The sequence below is a fragment of the Rhinoderma darwinii genome, chromosome 10 (assembly GCF_050947455.1).
Source record: "Rhinoderma darwinii isolate aRhiDar2 chromosome 10, aRhiDar2.hap1, whole genome shotgun sequence".
NCBI classification, from domain to species: domain Eukaryota; kingdom Metazoa; phylum Chordata; class Amphibia; order Anura; family Rhinodermatidae; genus Rhinoderma; species Rhinoderma darwinii.
The window spans coordinates 60,692,793-60,709,993 of NC_134696.1; the positions used below are offsets into that span (position 1 = coordinate 60,692,793).

Consider the following 17,201-nt stretch of genomic DNA (forward strand, 5'->3'; position numbering starts at 1 on the left):
GGAAAATATACATACACACATCTGAAATATATACATACAGGTAAATATATAGACGTACACACACACACACACACACACACACACCGGCAGATAAATACACAGGCAGGAACATATACAAATACATAAAAGGCACAAATATACAAGCACAAAGACACATTCACAAACAGACCCATAAACACCCACACAGGCACATATATACCCAGTACAGATAATGTTGTAGATGTTACCTGCAGTCCTATGTAACAACACAGATAACACACAGTGATAACTCCCTGAGTACAGATAATGTAGCAGATGTTACCTGCAGTCCTATGTAACACCACAGATAACACAGTGATAACGCTCTGATTACAGATAATGTAGTAGATGTTACCTGCAGTCCTATGTAACACCACAGATAACACACAGTGATAACTCTGAGTACAGATAATGTAGTAGAGATAACACAGTGATAACTCTCTGAGTACAGATAATGTAGTTATGTCACCTGAAGTACTATGTTACACCACAGATAACAGTGATAACTCTCTGAGTACAGATAATGTGGTAGATATTATCTGCAGTCCCATGTAACACCACAGATAACACACAGTGATAACTCTCTGATTACAGATAATGTAGTAGCTGTTGCCTGCAGTCCTATGTAACATCACAGATAACACAGAGATAACTCTCTGAGTACAGATAATGTAGTAGCTGTTGCCTGCAGTCCTATGTAACATCACAGATAACACAGTGATAACTCCCTGAGTACAGATAATGTAGTAGATGTAAGAGACAAACACATGCAGAGGCACAGACAGACAGAGACACACACACACACACACACACACACACACACTGTAACATATACACATACAAACACAGAGACACACACTGTATTCACTCGACACACACATACACACACAGACACTCACCATGTCTCCTTGCTGACAGCATCACAGGTCAGGACGGGCTGTGGGCGGAGCTTCCTCTCTGCTTCTCGGCATGTGTAACAGCAGAGCTGGAAGGCTGCAGCACGGGAGTGGACCTGTCCCCTGACCTGAGTCTCATCTGACCTCATGTAACTGATGTGAGGTCACAGGTGACTGGACTGGTCCACTCCCTGGCCGTCACAGACCCCAGTCAGAACGCCGTAATTTCCTGGCTCTTCCTAAAGCTGCTGCAGGTGTCCGACATACGGGGTGCCTATCAGCAGCGATCAGCTGCTCTTCGGCGCCCCCCTTCCCTACCACCGGGTTGCGCCCGGGGCACATGCCCCGCCTGCCACCCCCTAGCTACGCCCCTGCCATCTAGTCTGACTATTACAGAACAGATATTAGTTCACATTGTTATAGAAACTATTGATTATGAAGGCTGCTGTTCTCACTTGCACTCCCCTAGTCTATGTCTATTACTCTTGCATGCATGAAGCATTTGTGCCTGTGTGCAATGCCTCTTAGACTGTAAGGGCACGTTCAGACGTGGCGTAATTGCTGTGGAATACCGCTGCGGACAGTCCGCACTGGAAATCCACAGCAGACAGTCTGTCCATTGGTTTCCACATCTTTTTAGTTATCTTCGTGCAGACGTTGCAGACAACTCTGCTGTGGACCATAGGCTGCGGTGCGGAATTTGGTGTCCGCAGCATACACTGGCTGTTGCGGACTTGATGCGTACTTGTGGTGGAATTTCTCCATTGACTTCAATGGAGTTGCAAAATTACGCAATGAAATCCGCAGATGTTATGTGTGTTGCGTTGCGGATTGCTTTCACGAACAGGATATAGGCTGGACCTATGTGTTTCGAGGTCTATAGCCAGACTGAGATGGAATGTTTTAAAAGAAAGCAGGATGTACTCTTCACCTGAATCCGCAACGACTAATCCGCAGCAATTTACTTCACATTTTAGGCAAAGGCGCAACGGAATCTGCAACAGAGATTATGTGCGGCATTGATGCGGACAGTGTCTGCAGCAATCCGCCACGTCTGAACATGCCCTAACTGCTTTAAAATGGATAAAACTTTACTCCAAATGTACCGTGTGTAATAAATGTAAAACAAATGTACACCAATAACTGAAAATTTAGATTTGGTTGGTTTATTCATTTATTTCCTATTCCCAAAATGTTGCTTGTCAAAAAAGGTCAGTTAGCAGAAGTGCCACATAAGAAAAATTCAGCAGGAAGGCAGGCACCTTGGTGCAGCTTTCTCCATTGGCGGTGTTTAAACTAATCGTGATAAAGACCAGAACAAAGGTTAGGCGATAAGATGGTCACCGAGGACACCATTGGGGCTGGCACAATTCATGGTTTCATTGTCCATGAATCAAACTGAATTTCAGGGTAAGGCTGGCACATTCTGAAACCCATTTAGGCACCAAGAGAGCTTATCCCACCATGATCGCAATACCCCCAAAAATAAACATTAGTGTTTTCCGGATCACAGGGAACATTTGAGTGGCTATTTGACATGCACTCATTTATCTCCCTTGTACATTGAACCCATTGCTAATACAGAAGGATATACTATGCAAATAGTGCTTTGGCAACGCAGAGTTTGTACCACCTAAGGTCGTACATACCATAGAGGTAGCCAAGGCATATGCTATGGGGCCCATTAATTAAGCAGGCCCAAATTAATTTGCCCCATTCTTCTTCAAGGGTAGTATGAGCTTGCACAAAGCTCCGTCTCTACAAGGTAGGAGAAAACTACTGAGGGTTACAAGTATCAGTAATCTATAAAGCAACTATAGAGTTTTATTTTGTCCAATCGTTTATTAGGACCTCAGAACTTTCCGTTCAGAAAAGACTGGTCGAGGGCCATTGCTGCAGGATTGGCATGAAACCACAAAGCCCATTATGTGCTCCTATAAATTAGTAGCAGCTAAATTTGAAGTCTATGGATTTCAGTCAAGAGTAGAAAGCTTCATTCATAAGGTAAGTGTTGCATTGCTGTGAAATAAACCCAGCTGAATTACAGATCATTAATATCATTCTTGGTAACTTTGGAAAATATAACTTCATAGCTATTTCTAAATCCTGTACAGGTTCTTTCCCATAGGGTATGGGATTAACAAGGACTGGGCTTCCTCTTTACAAGTGTCCCATAGACTTCCTCTATAATTCATATCAGTCACAATCTATTACTGACAGGACATAGTGTCAGATTACAGTCTGTTGATAAGGAGTATCTGACAGAATTTCAAGAAACAGAAATTTGCCCTACAAATCTTGTACGTCTAATCCTGATTCTGAGCCCTGCTCGGTTTTAAACATTCTCCTGCCTTCTGATTTGGTTTTATATTTTATATATTAGTGAACGAGTTTTTTATGAATAGCTGTTAAGTTTTCTAGAATTAGGAGACTACTTTATCTGTTTATTTGCTAATATTTAACCGCATAAATGGTAAAATTCCATTGGTCACATGCCTTTTTTTCAGAACATCAAAGACATTTTGCTTGCAGGACATAGACAAGCTGTAGCTTGGATGGATGAATGGTATGGTAAGTGCAGAACTTCTACTTTATTCTAAATAGGAGCTTAGAGAAAGCATACCAATGAGAGATCACTTGTTCTGTTCCAGGGCTACTTTTGTGAGGAAGAGTATCAAAAGTTTATAAACCACTGTGTGGGATTATATGACCACAACCTAAAAAAAATATTTCCTGTCAGCATATAATGCCTGTCTAAAATCTTATGCACACCTGATGATCGTGTGCATTTCAATCCACAATATGGTGAGCTGCTAGTTCTCTGTGGGGTTCCACGTTTGCATCAATGAAACATGCTCTGATTTTGGTAAGCAATGCCCCATTGAAATGCATTACCACTTTATTTGAGATCCATGTGACATGGATCCCAAATACAGTCTGGTGCATTAAGTCTTATGATAATCTGTACCTGCTGCTCCGTAGATCATAAATGACAGCCTGCAGTCTGCTGACAATTCTGCAGAGCAATCTTGGGACTTTAGATTTCTTACCGCCTCTTGCTCCTCTGTCATTAGAAAGCTCATGCTAATGAAGGGGGTGATTCTGATAACATATTATTATTGGGCTATATTTGCCTGTTACTAATATAGCTCGTATAATGTAGCTCTGGACTTTCAGCTGTTTTTTTTATCAAACTCGCTCTTTCGCCTCATTTTTTATGGACGTTTTTGGAGCTGTTTTTCTATAGAGTCAATGCAAAACGGCTCCAAAAACAGCTCAAGAATCGACATGCACTTCTGTTTCACGGGTGTTTTTTAAAGCAACCGTTTTTCAAAAATACGTCCCGTTGGAACAGAACGCTGTTTTTCCCATTGAAATCAATGGGCAGATGTTTGGAGGCATTCTGCCTCCGAATTTTGAAAGCCACTTTTCGGTCGTTTACGGCCCGAAAAACAGCCCAAAATAAGCTGTGTGAATATACCCTTAGACTGGGGGTTTCTTTTCCTGCAGAGGAAACAATTTGGAGGGCCCACCTTCCACCTATACATGTATACATCCACTTATTGTAATCTTCGCTGTTATCATTACACATGTAGAACATATCATTCCTAAGGTGTAATAGTTTATTTGTGAATCAACTCATAAGAAATCGACCCTAGTGACAAGTGATTGGTTCCAAAGTCAGTTGCCTTCTGCTGGACTTTTAGGGTCCATTAAAGTGGGAGAGCCTGGGCCTACCAGACAATCCTCTGGTCCTTTAGTGGGCCAGTCCAAGCCGGGCTATATGTTACAGTCTTACTAATAGGTATTTTTAAATTCTCATGCACACATTCAATTTGTTCTTATTTGCAGCTTGAAGCTTCTGTTGCATTGTTTAGTTTGGCAGACTGCTCTATTCCTACCATTTATGTGACTTTTTTTGGAAATAAATGTGGAAAAATGTATGTGTGATTCTTACATTCAGAATGGTATGTTTTTATATAGAAATAGTTCTTGGAAAAATTTCAAGAATTCTTTCTTAAATTAAAAAAATAAAAACCCGTAAAACTGCTATCCCTTTGTCGTCCTATTTACTTTTCAAACATGTCTGTAAATAATAAGATCAATGCCTTTTTTGTTTTTGTTTTGGACTCCCACATATGGTGATTTGGGCCAGTTAAACAGATGAAGTCTCAGTATGTGGCCAGTGTTATTGAATTAGCATGCTGGTATTTTCTCTTGCTTTGTTTTGCCAATGGCAAGATTCACTATTCAGTCACTAATCCATCTGTTTACTGTTTGATCTAAGACATAAACCACCATATTCCCAAATGTAAGACTGTGATTGATTGATTGATTGATTGATTGATTGATTGATTGATTGAAGGAATCTACACGTGAAGATCATATGTTACATATGTTTACAGGCATGTCACTAGAAGATGTCCGGAAGTTTGAGAAAAGGCTCCAGGAGGAAACAAACTGTAAAGTTAATTCTCAGAAAAAGAATGCAGGTGAGCAAACTTGTGTTGTTACAGGTGTTTTACATGGACTTTTCAGCATTGTGAAAAATGTCACAATAAAAATATTTTAGGAACATTTTCCCCTAAAAGCAAACAAAATACCAATATCTATAAGGGTATATTCCGCCGCAAAATTCAGCCTCCCATTTATTTCAATGGGAGTCGGACACTTAATTTTCCCGCTAGCTGATTATTTGAGTTAGCGAGAAAAACAAGCATCCTGCTTGATCTTCAGGCGGATTCCGCCCGAACCTCGCATTGATGTCAATGTGTGGAAGGAGTCTTCCTGCCGTTGGCAGGAATAGTTCTGTGGCGGATTTTGTGGCAGGCCCCGCCACGCAAAATCTACAGTGTGAACTGGCCGTAAGTCTTTAGAAGGGTTGTACAGAGTTAGAAAAACATAGCTGTTATCTTCCAGAAATTGCGCCATAAGTGCCCACAGGTTGTGTGTGGTATTGCAGCCCTTCCCTTCTGCAATACCAGACACAGCGCATAGACAGGTGTGGTGCCGTTTCTGTAAGAAAGTAGACATGTTTTCTTAACCTTGTACCACCCCTTTAAGTGATCTTTTGCAGTTAAATTAAATAACTGCAAGCAGTTTGTTATTTTTATATTTTTTTCTAAGCCCGCGCTCTCACCAATGGGTGTCAGCTGTATCATAGCAGCGGGCATCAGAGGCTGTTTAACCCTTTATATGTCAATAGAGACTGTGGCACCTAAGTAGTTCTACAGAGGGAGGAATTTTCTTCTGCAAAGCGATTGCAAGTTACCGATGGGTTGCCACAGCAGCCGGAGGCCCAAGAAAGGCCCCAGATCTGCCACTAACGTGAGTCTATAAGTCCGTGCTTGGGACTGAGACTAATAGGCTGCCTGTCAGTAAAATACTGACAGCCATAATGCACTGCAATGCAGTATTATGGAAGCAATGAAATTATCGCATGTTAAATTCCCATAAGTGAAGTAAAATAAATTCTTTAAAAAAATCTATAAAGTTTAAAGGAAAAAATCACAAGTCAAAAAACAAAAATGAAATTCTCCCCATTCCCCCACAAAATGCTTTAGTATGGAAAAAAAATATGTAAAAATAGGAAAAAATGCACATAATTGGTATCCCCTCATTCATAACAGCCAGAACTATAAACTTATGAAGTTATTTCTCTCTCACAGTAAACGCGATGGGGAAAAAAAGTCAGAACTGCTGTCTTTTGTTAATCACACTTGTGATCAAAAAGTTGTATGTACCCCAAAATGGTTTCAATGAAAACTGCAGTTCAAAAAGCTAAGTCAACAGAAAAATAAAAATGTTATGGCTCTTGGAATGCGGCAAAACAAAAACAAAAATGTCATATTGTGCAAAAGTAGTAAAACAGGTAGGAGAAGCGTCGGGCCGGGCACAGATAAAATTAAATACTCCTCCTGAAGCGGAATCCCACCTGAGGTCACTATCCATTTATGGACAGTGACGTCGGGGCTCCTCCTCCAGGAGAGAAATCATACCTCCCATATGTCCCGCAGTCAACTGTATATGCGTCCTCAGGAAAGAGATACAGTTCAACTTAGTGCTGAAGGAAGGAACCGTCAACTGCCTGCATTAGTTCAGAGCGGAGGAGCAGAGGGAGCTACTCCATTTGCCGAGGACTTCCCAGGCACAGCGCTACTTACGCGCTGTGCCCGGGGAAGTCTTTGATGTCATTGTCCATATATGGACAGTCGTAAGATAAACCCAGCTCACACAAAAAGAAGAAAATGTCTTTGTTGCAATAATTATTTATTCTTTGTCGTATTTCTCATATATCCAAATTGATATATATAATAGTTACATAGTTTGTACGGTTGAAAAAAGACACATGTCCATCATAATTGGATCAATATATAATTGGATCAATCATAAATGCATAAGCGACTAAAATCCGAGGACATTTCTGCCTATCCCAGGCCTTTATCACTGTCACTGTGAGAAGAGGGGGAGTAGGATATCAATACAACAAGTACATATGATTATATTAAAATGACTATATATAAAAACTAAATTACAGCCATAGAAAACAATCTTCAATATGTTATTGACACACACTAAAGCATAACTAATTCCTGGTAGCATTGAAAAAAAGGGAGGAGTGAAAATGATAGGGGTACCATTCTCCATGGATGCAATGCACACATGATGGGGGTACCACATCATGGGGCTAGAACAAAAGGTATATTAGTAAGCGATAAACCCATTCTCTGAAAGTTACTAGACTAGATCCGATTGCATATGCATAATATATCATCTAATAGGCTTAAGATAGTATTCTAAATTAATCAATTATGTAGAAAAGAGCATAAAACAGACAGAAGATCTTGCATATAAATTTTAATAAACAGGGGGGTCTCAGTCTATGACCTCCACAACCATACCATACATAAATTTACCTGTGCACAGAGAAGGATGAGGGTATACAAGTATGAGGCATATTTCTAATAGATCACTATGACTCAAAACACACTTTGGGCTAGCAAATTTCCCGACAGACCATCCAGACCCCCAAGAAACTACACCTTTACATTACCTCACTTGGTTTAAGAAACAACGTAACTTTTTCCCACCTACATCCTACCATGCCACAGTCATAGAACTCATACAAAGGGACATCACAGCAATTTTACACAATTACAGCCAAGGTTACTATCCCCACCGCAACAATTTATCCATAGAAGAATCTAAAGCACTTACAACATTGAGCAGTGACATTATTCTCAAACCAGCGGACAAAGGCCCGCAATAGTAGTACTTGACCGCAGAGATTACATAACTGAGATAGAACACCAACTAGCCGACCCCAGAACCTATAGTAAAATTCCACATGATCCGACTACAGCTAGCCGTAAGAGAATTACTAACATCTTAGACCGCCATCTAGTCAAAGGCACAATAGACCAAAAGGCCATTCAATTTTTACAGAACTCTCATCCGGTCACTCCGGTATATTACATTTTACCCAAGATACATAAATCCCTACTTAATCCTCCAGGACGACCGATAGTTGTATGGACAGACTTGATCCTATCTCCACTTTCAGTATTTCTTGAAAAAATCCTAACTCCCTTGATTATAAATACAAGCTCCTTCCTTAGTGTGTGTCAGTAATATTGTTTTCTATGGCTGTAATTTAGTTTTTTTATATAGTCATTTTAATATGATCATACGTACTTGTTGTATTGATATCCTACACCCCCTCTTCTCACAGAGACAGTGATAAAGACCTGGGATAGGCGGAAACGTCCTCGGATTTTAGTCACCTATGCATTTATGATTGATCCAATTATATATATATGAATATGGATATATTAGAAATACGAGAAAGAATAAATAGTTATTCCAACAAAGACATTTTCTTATTTTCGTGTGTGCTGGGTTTATCTTGCGGCTATAATTTGGGAATCCACCACAACCCTGTAGCATCATGCCTCAGATACAGGAGTGCTACCCATTTTTTTCTGCTACATATATGGACAGTAACGTCAGTGGCTCCTCTGAAGCGGAATTCCCATTGCCGACGCTCTGACAGGGGAATCCACTCCAGGAGTAGCCCCTGACGTCACTGTCCTTATATGAACAGTAACATCTCGGAGCGGAATCCCCGGCCTATGCTCTGGCTGGGGATTCCACTCCTAGGGGGAGTCCCAATGGCGCTGTCTACAGGGGGGTGGGGTAGCGCTATCTACAGGGACGGTGGCGCTATCTTCAAGGGGTGTGTGGCAATATCTACATGGGACACTGGTGGTATCTACATGGGTACTGTGGGCACTATCTGCATGGGCACTGTGGCACAATGTGGGCATTGGCACTAGGGGCATCTAAGGGGGCATTATACTGTATGGGGGCCTCTAAGGTGGAATTATACTGTATGGGGGCAGTTATAGGGGCATTATACTGTATGGGGGCAGCTATGAGGGCATTATTCTGTATAGGCACAGCTATGGGGCATTATACTGTATGGGGCAGCTATAAGAGCATTATACTGTATGGGGCATTATACTGTATGGGGGCAGTTATAGGGCATTATGCTGTATGGGGCAGCTATGGGGCATTATACTGTAAAATAGCAGCTGTTGGTCATTATGCTGTATGGGGAAATTTGTTTGGGCATTATACTGCAGGGGGCATCTGTGTGGGCATTATACCATATGGGGGCATCTGTGTGGGTATTATACTGTATGGGGGCATCTCTCTGGGCTTTATAGTGTATGGGTTCATCTATGGGGGGAATTATACTGTATGGTGGCAGCTATGGGGGCATTATACTGTATGGTGGTAGCTAGAGGGCATTATACTCTGTGTGGGCAGCTAGAGGGCATTATACTGTGTGTGTGGGCAGCTAGAGGACATTATACGGTGTTGCTATGCGCCCCGCATTGGTTGTCCCTCTTTGTGATACTTGAAAGTTGGGAGGTATGGAGGAATCCCCGGCCAAAGCGTTGCTGATGTTCTTCCCGGGGTTTCTGCTCCTGGAGAAGCCCCCCTGGCGTCACTACCCATATATGGACAGTGACGTCAGGGGCTCTTCTAAGGAGCCCCAATAGCGCTATGTACAGGGAGGGGCTGTAGTGCTATCTACAGGAGGGTATATGTGGCACTATCTACAGGGAGTGTGTGACACTATCTACAAGAGGGAGAGGATGGCAATATCCACAAGGGGGGCTGTGTGGTACTATCTACAGGGGGGCTGGCAGTACCTACAAGGGGGCTTGTGTGGTACTATCACCTGGGGGGGGAAAGTGTGGCAGTATCTACAAGGAGGGGTGTGTGGCATTGTCTATAAGGGGAGGTGTGTGGCGCCATCTACAGGGGGGATTAGTCATTATGGCTGCCATCATTAAATTAGCATTGATACAGTACACTACAAACCGGCTCTATTGTGGTGATCACTGACATAAGCCTGGTACAACTACGAATATTCTGCATACATTGTTAGTTGTGAAATTGTGTGGATTCTTTACTTAAGAAGTTGGAGCTCCTGGCAATAAAACTTTCTCAAATCTCTTATAGATTGTAGGTCCCCTAACCGAAGGTGTTCCAAGCCCTGTTACAAAAACATTCCTGGAATACAGTAAGGATTCACCAAGGAATTTCCCCCTTTCCTTTCATAACATTCACCTAACAGCAATGGTTTATTCTGCAGATCTTAATGTTAGGGCCTGTTCACATCAGCGCTTGGTTTCCATTCATCGGTTCCATTCAACCTTTACATCAGAGGAACCGATAAATGGAAAGCCGAACTGAAACTATATCTTCCGTTTGCATTACCATTGATTTCAATGGTAATGCTTCCATTGCAGTTGGATTCCGTTTGTTTACGTTATGTAAAGTTTCCGTTTTTTTCACGGAAACAATAGCGTAGTCGACAGCACTTTTGTTTCCATGAAAAAATAGAAACTTTACGCAATGGAAACAAACGGAAGCCAACTACAACTGAAGCATTACCATTGAAATCAATGGTAATGCAATCAAAAGCAAAAGTTTCTGTTTAACTTTCCATTCATTGGTTCCTCCGACCGAAAGGTTGAACAGAACCGATGAACGGAAACCAAACGCTGAAGTGAACAGGCCCTTAACTAATACAAAACTTTTCCTCCTCTAGGTGGTAGAGCTGTAAACAGAGTAGTGAATCAAAATAAGGACTTGGTTGCATGATAAAACATCTTTACCCTATTTATCCCTCATCTTATTTTTTTAAATGTGTGTTCTATCGGTCCATGACAATTGGAAAAAAATTATTTCTCAATTGTTGCAGATCCAAAGACTGAAAACGTACTAAACATTGGTGGAGGAAAACATTCAATTAATAGATCAACCTCTTGGAATAATGGAACAGAGGCAAGTACTTATGCATCAACCAACGGAACTGCAGAATCCAAACCTCGGCCAAGGCTTCCTTCAGCTCCGGAATAATATATAGAAATTCAGAATGGGAGATTATCTTAACATGTGGGATGAGGAGGTTCAATCTTCATCATGTTTACCTTCATTAGTGAGATGCAGAAAAGAGACTTGAACCTGTCCATGCACATTCGCAGCACACAACATAAGCTGGTGCAATTGTTATAATGTGTAAATGAGATTTATATCTACTTTAATGCAATGATGTTTATATTGGGATAATGGTTTAATGGGTGCAGGCGAAGAAGCTGAAAAAAACTTTTAAACACATCACCATTTAGAAGTTGTAGACAAAACATTTTTAACTGAAGAGGCGAACTTGTAAATATGTTTTAAACATGTATATTCTTTACGTTGTACAGTGGAGGTATGCAGGCAATTCTAGCTACTATTTTTTTTTCATTCCTGCTCCTTGCCACAGAAAATGTTAAGGCAACTTGAATAGAGATGCAATTAAATTATATATAGGTGACACTTGTGTGTATTGTTCTGTATGTGTACAAATATTACAATAACTATGAATCCAGGCTTCAGGTAACTCATAAGTCATAACCCTCTAAACAATCGCCCACATAGCCCACTATCAGCATCTGGTAAGCTTGGGCCAGGCTTAAGGCTCATAGAAACCGTATGGTCAGTACAGTATGGTAACTCATGGTCATGGGGACTCTATCCACAGGGCTGGCCTTAGGTTGGATGGCGCCCTGTGTGGAATTCTCTATCGCTGCCCTCCACAAATCAAAACGTAACCACATATATAGACACACACATACTGGAGTATATATAGTGTACATACACAGAGGGAGATATTTAGACAAAATATATATATACATTATATATATATATATATATATATATATATATATATATATATATATATATATATATATGCGCGCACACACACAGGCACACAAATACACTGACAGGAACAAATACATATACATAAAAGGCACATACTGTATATACAAGCACAAATACACATTCACATACATACCCATATATACACCGTGGAGATAATGTAGTAGATGTCACCTGCAGTCCTATGTAACACAACAGATAACACAGTGATAACTCTCTGAGTATAGATAGTGTAGTAGACGTTACCTGCAGTCCTATGTAACACCACAGATAATACAGTGATAACTTTCTGAGTAAAGATAATGTAGTAGATGTTACCTGCAGCCCTATGTGACACCACAGATATCACACTCTGATAACTATACCCACACAGATATAAACACACACAGAGGCATACATATATACACACTAACATAGACACATATATACACACACACATACTGGAACATATACACACACACACAAACACACATATACACTTACCGTCTCTCCTTGCTGTCAGATTCACAGGATTCTTGCCGGACGGCTGTAGGCGGAGCTTCCTCCTCTGCTCTTGCACCTCTGTGTGTTTCCAGTGGCGCCCCCTATATGCCGGGAGGGTGCAGCGCCCTGTGCACTCGCACAGGTCACACACCCCTAAGGCCGGCCCTGTCTATACACATAGATTTTGTGTGTCTAAAACACTTAAATACACTAAAAAATAAGTCATACTTACATTACTCAGGTAGTTGGACTCAAGAAGAGTATGAGAATTGTTCTGTACACTGAACAAGTACTGGTGGTATCACAGACATGCTTAGTGAGTTACAATTATGTCATTATGTCTGGTGGCACAATCAAAAAAGGGCTGAGTTTTTAATACATTTTGTACAATAATGTAAATATTTTTGAGCCTGGCACTGATTGTGTGTTATCTTTTGGTACAGGGCCGGCTGTTGATTTATATGGAGATCTTTAGAAAATTGATAATTCTGACTGTTTTTCCCACTGTTCCTATGTGTGTTCACTTATCACAGCCTGCTGTTTCACTATTTACCTTTTACCCAATAATATGTGTGTCATGCGGGGTCCATGACCTGAGCGTACTGTCACGATCTGTAGGTATGTGGACCCACTAGACTGCACCCCCGAGGCAGAGTAGCAGCTGGCCAAACAATAGTCCTAGTACTATAGTACCTTTAATAGTCCAGACAGTAATGGAGGCTCGGCACAGATGAACTTGTGGACAACAGACGTGGTGTATATCAGCAGGCGTAACTGGTGGCACAACACGACTCCAACAGGTTAAGCTATAGGTAGCAGGGCACGGGAGCAACGGGAACAGGATAACACTAAGGCACCATTTGCTAAGACTAACATGAGTAAACATAACAACGTTCAGGCAATGGGTGAAAGGGCAGAGCCCTTTTTATAGTCCAGGGTGATCATGGGTTAATTGATGATTCTTTTAATGTGCGCGCACTGACCCTTTAAGGCTGGGTGCGAGCACCATACGGGACCCAGTGAAGCAAGGCAGAAGTGAGTGCTGGCGTCTCCTAGGAAGGAGATGCCGGCCAACACTCACAGAGTCATGGCCACCGCCGTCGAGGGGTGAGTAGGAACGACGGTTTGCGGCCATGGTCTTTAAAATGTGCTTTAAATAATATTGTATTGGAAGATGCTACCACATATGTGATTTAATTTTGTTTGTAAGGCGGCATTGTTAAGAACATGTAATTTCTTGTCATGCAGGCAAACTAAAATTTCAGGCCAAATGAGATCGCCATGGTTAGGATGGATATCCCAACCCTAAATCCTTACTTATTTTAAGTCCACCCATGTGAAGATCTAGGGGATTCTATATGCTTGCTTTCTCTGTAACATACCTTCAGTAAATGCATGCGCTGTCATGAATTGCTGGATCATCTTTATGTAGAATAATCAGCTAGATCCTAATCTGATATTTAGGAAAGGCAATACTTTTTTACACAGTATGACAGAAGTATTCATGACACCTCTCTGTGCAGGTGCTTAATAGGTCTGTCTGCTATACCAAAATCTCCATAAAATGTCCCAAGCCTACAATGAATAAATAAAATAATGTTATTTTGTATTTACCATTATCATTCTTCTCTAAATCTGGCCATTAATATCTTCCTGTCTCCATTGTAACCATGGTGAAGTAACATCACGTGGTTGCGTTGACTTATCCCTGCAGACCGTAGGAACGTTTGGTCAATAAGGATGTAAAGTCCTACATCAGTGATTGGAGGATGCAGAAATGGGACGTTACTTCACTATGGACTCACTGAGGCCTACTATCTACACAAACCCAGTGGGGACCAGAGGTAAGCAGTGGCGCACAATTAGAGAAGAATTATAAGAATAAAAAACGACAGGTTTGTGGCTTTCAGGGAAATATCCATATGTTGGAAAACCGGGATACTGAACAGGAGTAAACAGGCTGGTGGGTTCAGAATATTCAGGAACGTACTTAAAATTCTCTACTTAGGGTAAGCTGGCAGACATAAGGGCAGATATAACAGATGGTAGTCAGAGCGGCGAAGTATATATATACATATATATATATATATATATATATATATATATGTATATTTGTGTAATTTTTGGAGAGAGTATTTGCGGACAACTCTTTACTTAGCCTGCTCCGACCTTTCTGAAAGTGTGCGTACTACATATACATTTATATTTGTTATATATATTTGATTTTGCTGTAACCGAAGTAAAGTTTCTATGTATGTATTTGTATATGTTATCTTTTTTTTTTTTTATTTTAACCCTTTTCTAGTCCTATCTTTCTTTTTACTGGTGTATAAAATGAAAAAAACATCCACGAATAAATTTTTGTACGGACACCCTGATTACCTGCAGATGAGAAGTATCATGTGTATAGTCTATTTTTCTCTTCTTTCCATCTACTGACCAGTCATGGTGATGTGCCTATCCCCCATTGGTTTGCTTAAGTGAAAGATATATTTGCTATTTGAGGCATTTTTCAAGCACTGTGTACTGTACAGAATATTTGGCACATATCTTAATAAATCATAAAGTGAACTATTTTCACTATACTCGTTTCTTTGAATACTTGTTTTCATTTACTTGTCAAGACAAATTGACATCTACTTGTTTTATGTATGTGGGTTCAGTTCAAGCTTTATGCCTGAAGCTGGCCAAGCGCAGACTGATGTATCGGCCCAATTATATGATCTGGATAAGAACCTGGTTTAGCTTCTGATAATCAGAAATAGCAACATATAATAAATGGGCCCCACTAATATAATAATAAAAAAACAAAAGCTGTCTGCTACACATGTGCAAACACAATCTGAATCACAAGCAAAAAGACACATGTAATAAGTGTGCACACTCAGAAAAAAAAATGAGGTAAAAAACGCTTTGGTAGATATTACACAGAATATTGTTCAAATCCATTAAATGCCCATACAAACTAGATAGGGAGCAGGCATTATAGATATAAATAGTCCAATTTCTGTACATACATCTGATAAAATGTACATAAAAAAGGGTCAAGGAATAAAATATGTAAATGTGATTAAGTCACACACACCACAAGCAGATAACAATAAATAGGGATAAAAAAAAGCCCTAATCCATTTACAAGAGTGTCATAGGTTCAGAAACAAGAGTGCCATATGCATGTAATACTATATAGCTCCATCAGAGGTGCTTCCACTTGTCAACCACTAGAGCCATGATGCACTTTGCTCGGGTTAACAAACTTCATTTTTTTTTACATATCTTACACTCAGCTTGTGTGAATGCTGTAACTGACCAAGGGCTCGTGTGCCCCCTCAAGCAAAGGGTCCCCAGGCACTACGCTATTTCTTGATCGGTCGATTTTGCCCTTGGGTGCAGTCATGACTTCTATGAGGTAGCAATAACAATTCTCAGATAAGTCAACAGAAAAGTCATAATGCTAAGAGACACCATCAGGCATGACAACAGTATTACAGAAAAAAACGAATTCATGCCAGCTATCTGGATTCCACATAAATGTTCCTCATCTCCTTGGCCTTAACCGCATCCTTTAATGAAAGAATTGCATCTATACAACCAAATATAACCAAAAATTCCATCTGCAGACGTGAAGTTAATAAATAAACAAAATAAGGAGGATGCAGGGGGTGGAGAATAAAGCAAAAGAATTGAGCGGGCTTCTAAATGGCAGCCGTTATTCTTCAGCTGCTCTAGCGCTGCAGACACTCTGTCTCCTGTGCACTGAAACAAAGCCCATTGCTATTAATTGTGCTTTGCAGCAGAGAGCTGCTATTAAATCTGTCTAAAAATAGTAGTATTAATGGCATATTGTTACTCCTATATAGCATATAGTAGGGATAACTGCAGGAACAGGTTCATCTGTGGGGCCACACTTTTCAGGGCAAATACCCTGCTTTCTTTTAGGGACAAGCCTAGGAACAATCTAGGGCGAGTATTCAACCCCGTTTTTTTGCCACACTTCCGCTACTCTGGATTTTATGCTACAAGTAGTGGTCTGCACATATCCACTAGACTAGCACTTTATATTAGAGGCGCGGCAAAAAACAAGTTTTAATAGAAAGAGACAGCGAATTGTGGAAATCATTGTTGTGTGTTGATCGCAAATTTTGGTGGGAAAGCCGGTCTGCTGCCGCCCAGTTCGGGCGATAAAGAGAGTGAGAGTTGCCTGGAGTCTAAGACCCTGTTCACATGCAGTATTTTGCAGGCCGAAAAAAATCTGCCCCAAAATTTTTCGTTAATTTTTCGCCCGCGGCCATTGTGAGGTCGAAGGCTGAACCGCGGCATTAACATGCCGCTTTTTTTTTCTGCCGTTTTCCAAAGTGGTTTCCGCATTAAAATCAGCACTACAAAACTCTGTGAGAACTGGGCCTTAGAGAGAGCTGAAACTACCTCTAAGGCCGGATTCACACGAGTGTGTGCGTTTTGCACGCGCAAAAAGCGTGGCGTTTTACACGTGCAAAAGCTCCATAAAAGCTACGTGTGTCA

General features: G+C 40.8%; 1 protein-coding gene across 1 annotated transcript in view; it reads left to right on the top strand.

The window, feature by feature from the left end:
* Positions 1-15,221, top strand: part of LOC142662086 (cytoplasmic phosphatidylinositol transfer protein 1-like) — a 163,464-nt gene extending 148,243 nt beyond the window's left edge. Inside the window, exons 7-10 of the mRNA XM_075839975.1 lie at positions 2,763-2,918; positions 3,422-3,485; positions 5,321-5,407; positions 11,194-15,221. Coding sequence (XP_075696090.1) covers positions 2,763-2,918; positions 3,422-3,485; positions 5,321-5,407; positions 11,194-11,351 — 465 coding nt within the window. The 3' untranslated portion in view covers positions 11,352-15,221. The remainder of the gene's footprint in view (positions 1-2,762; positions 2,919-3,421; positions 3,486-5,320; positions 5,408-11,193) is intronic.
* The last annotated feature ends 1,980 nt before the right edge of the window (positions 15,222-17,201 follow it).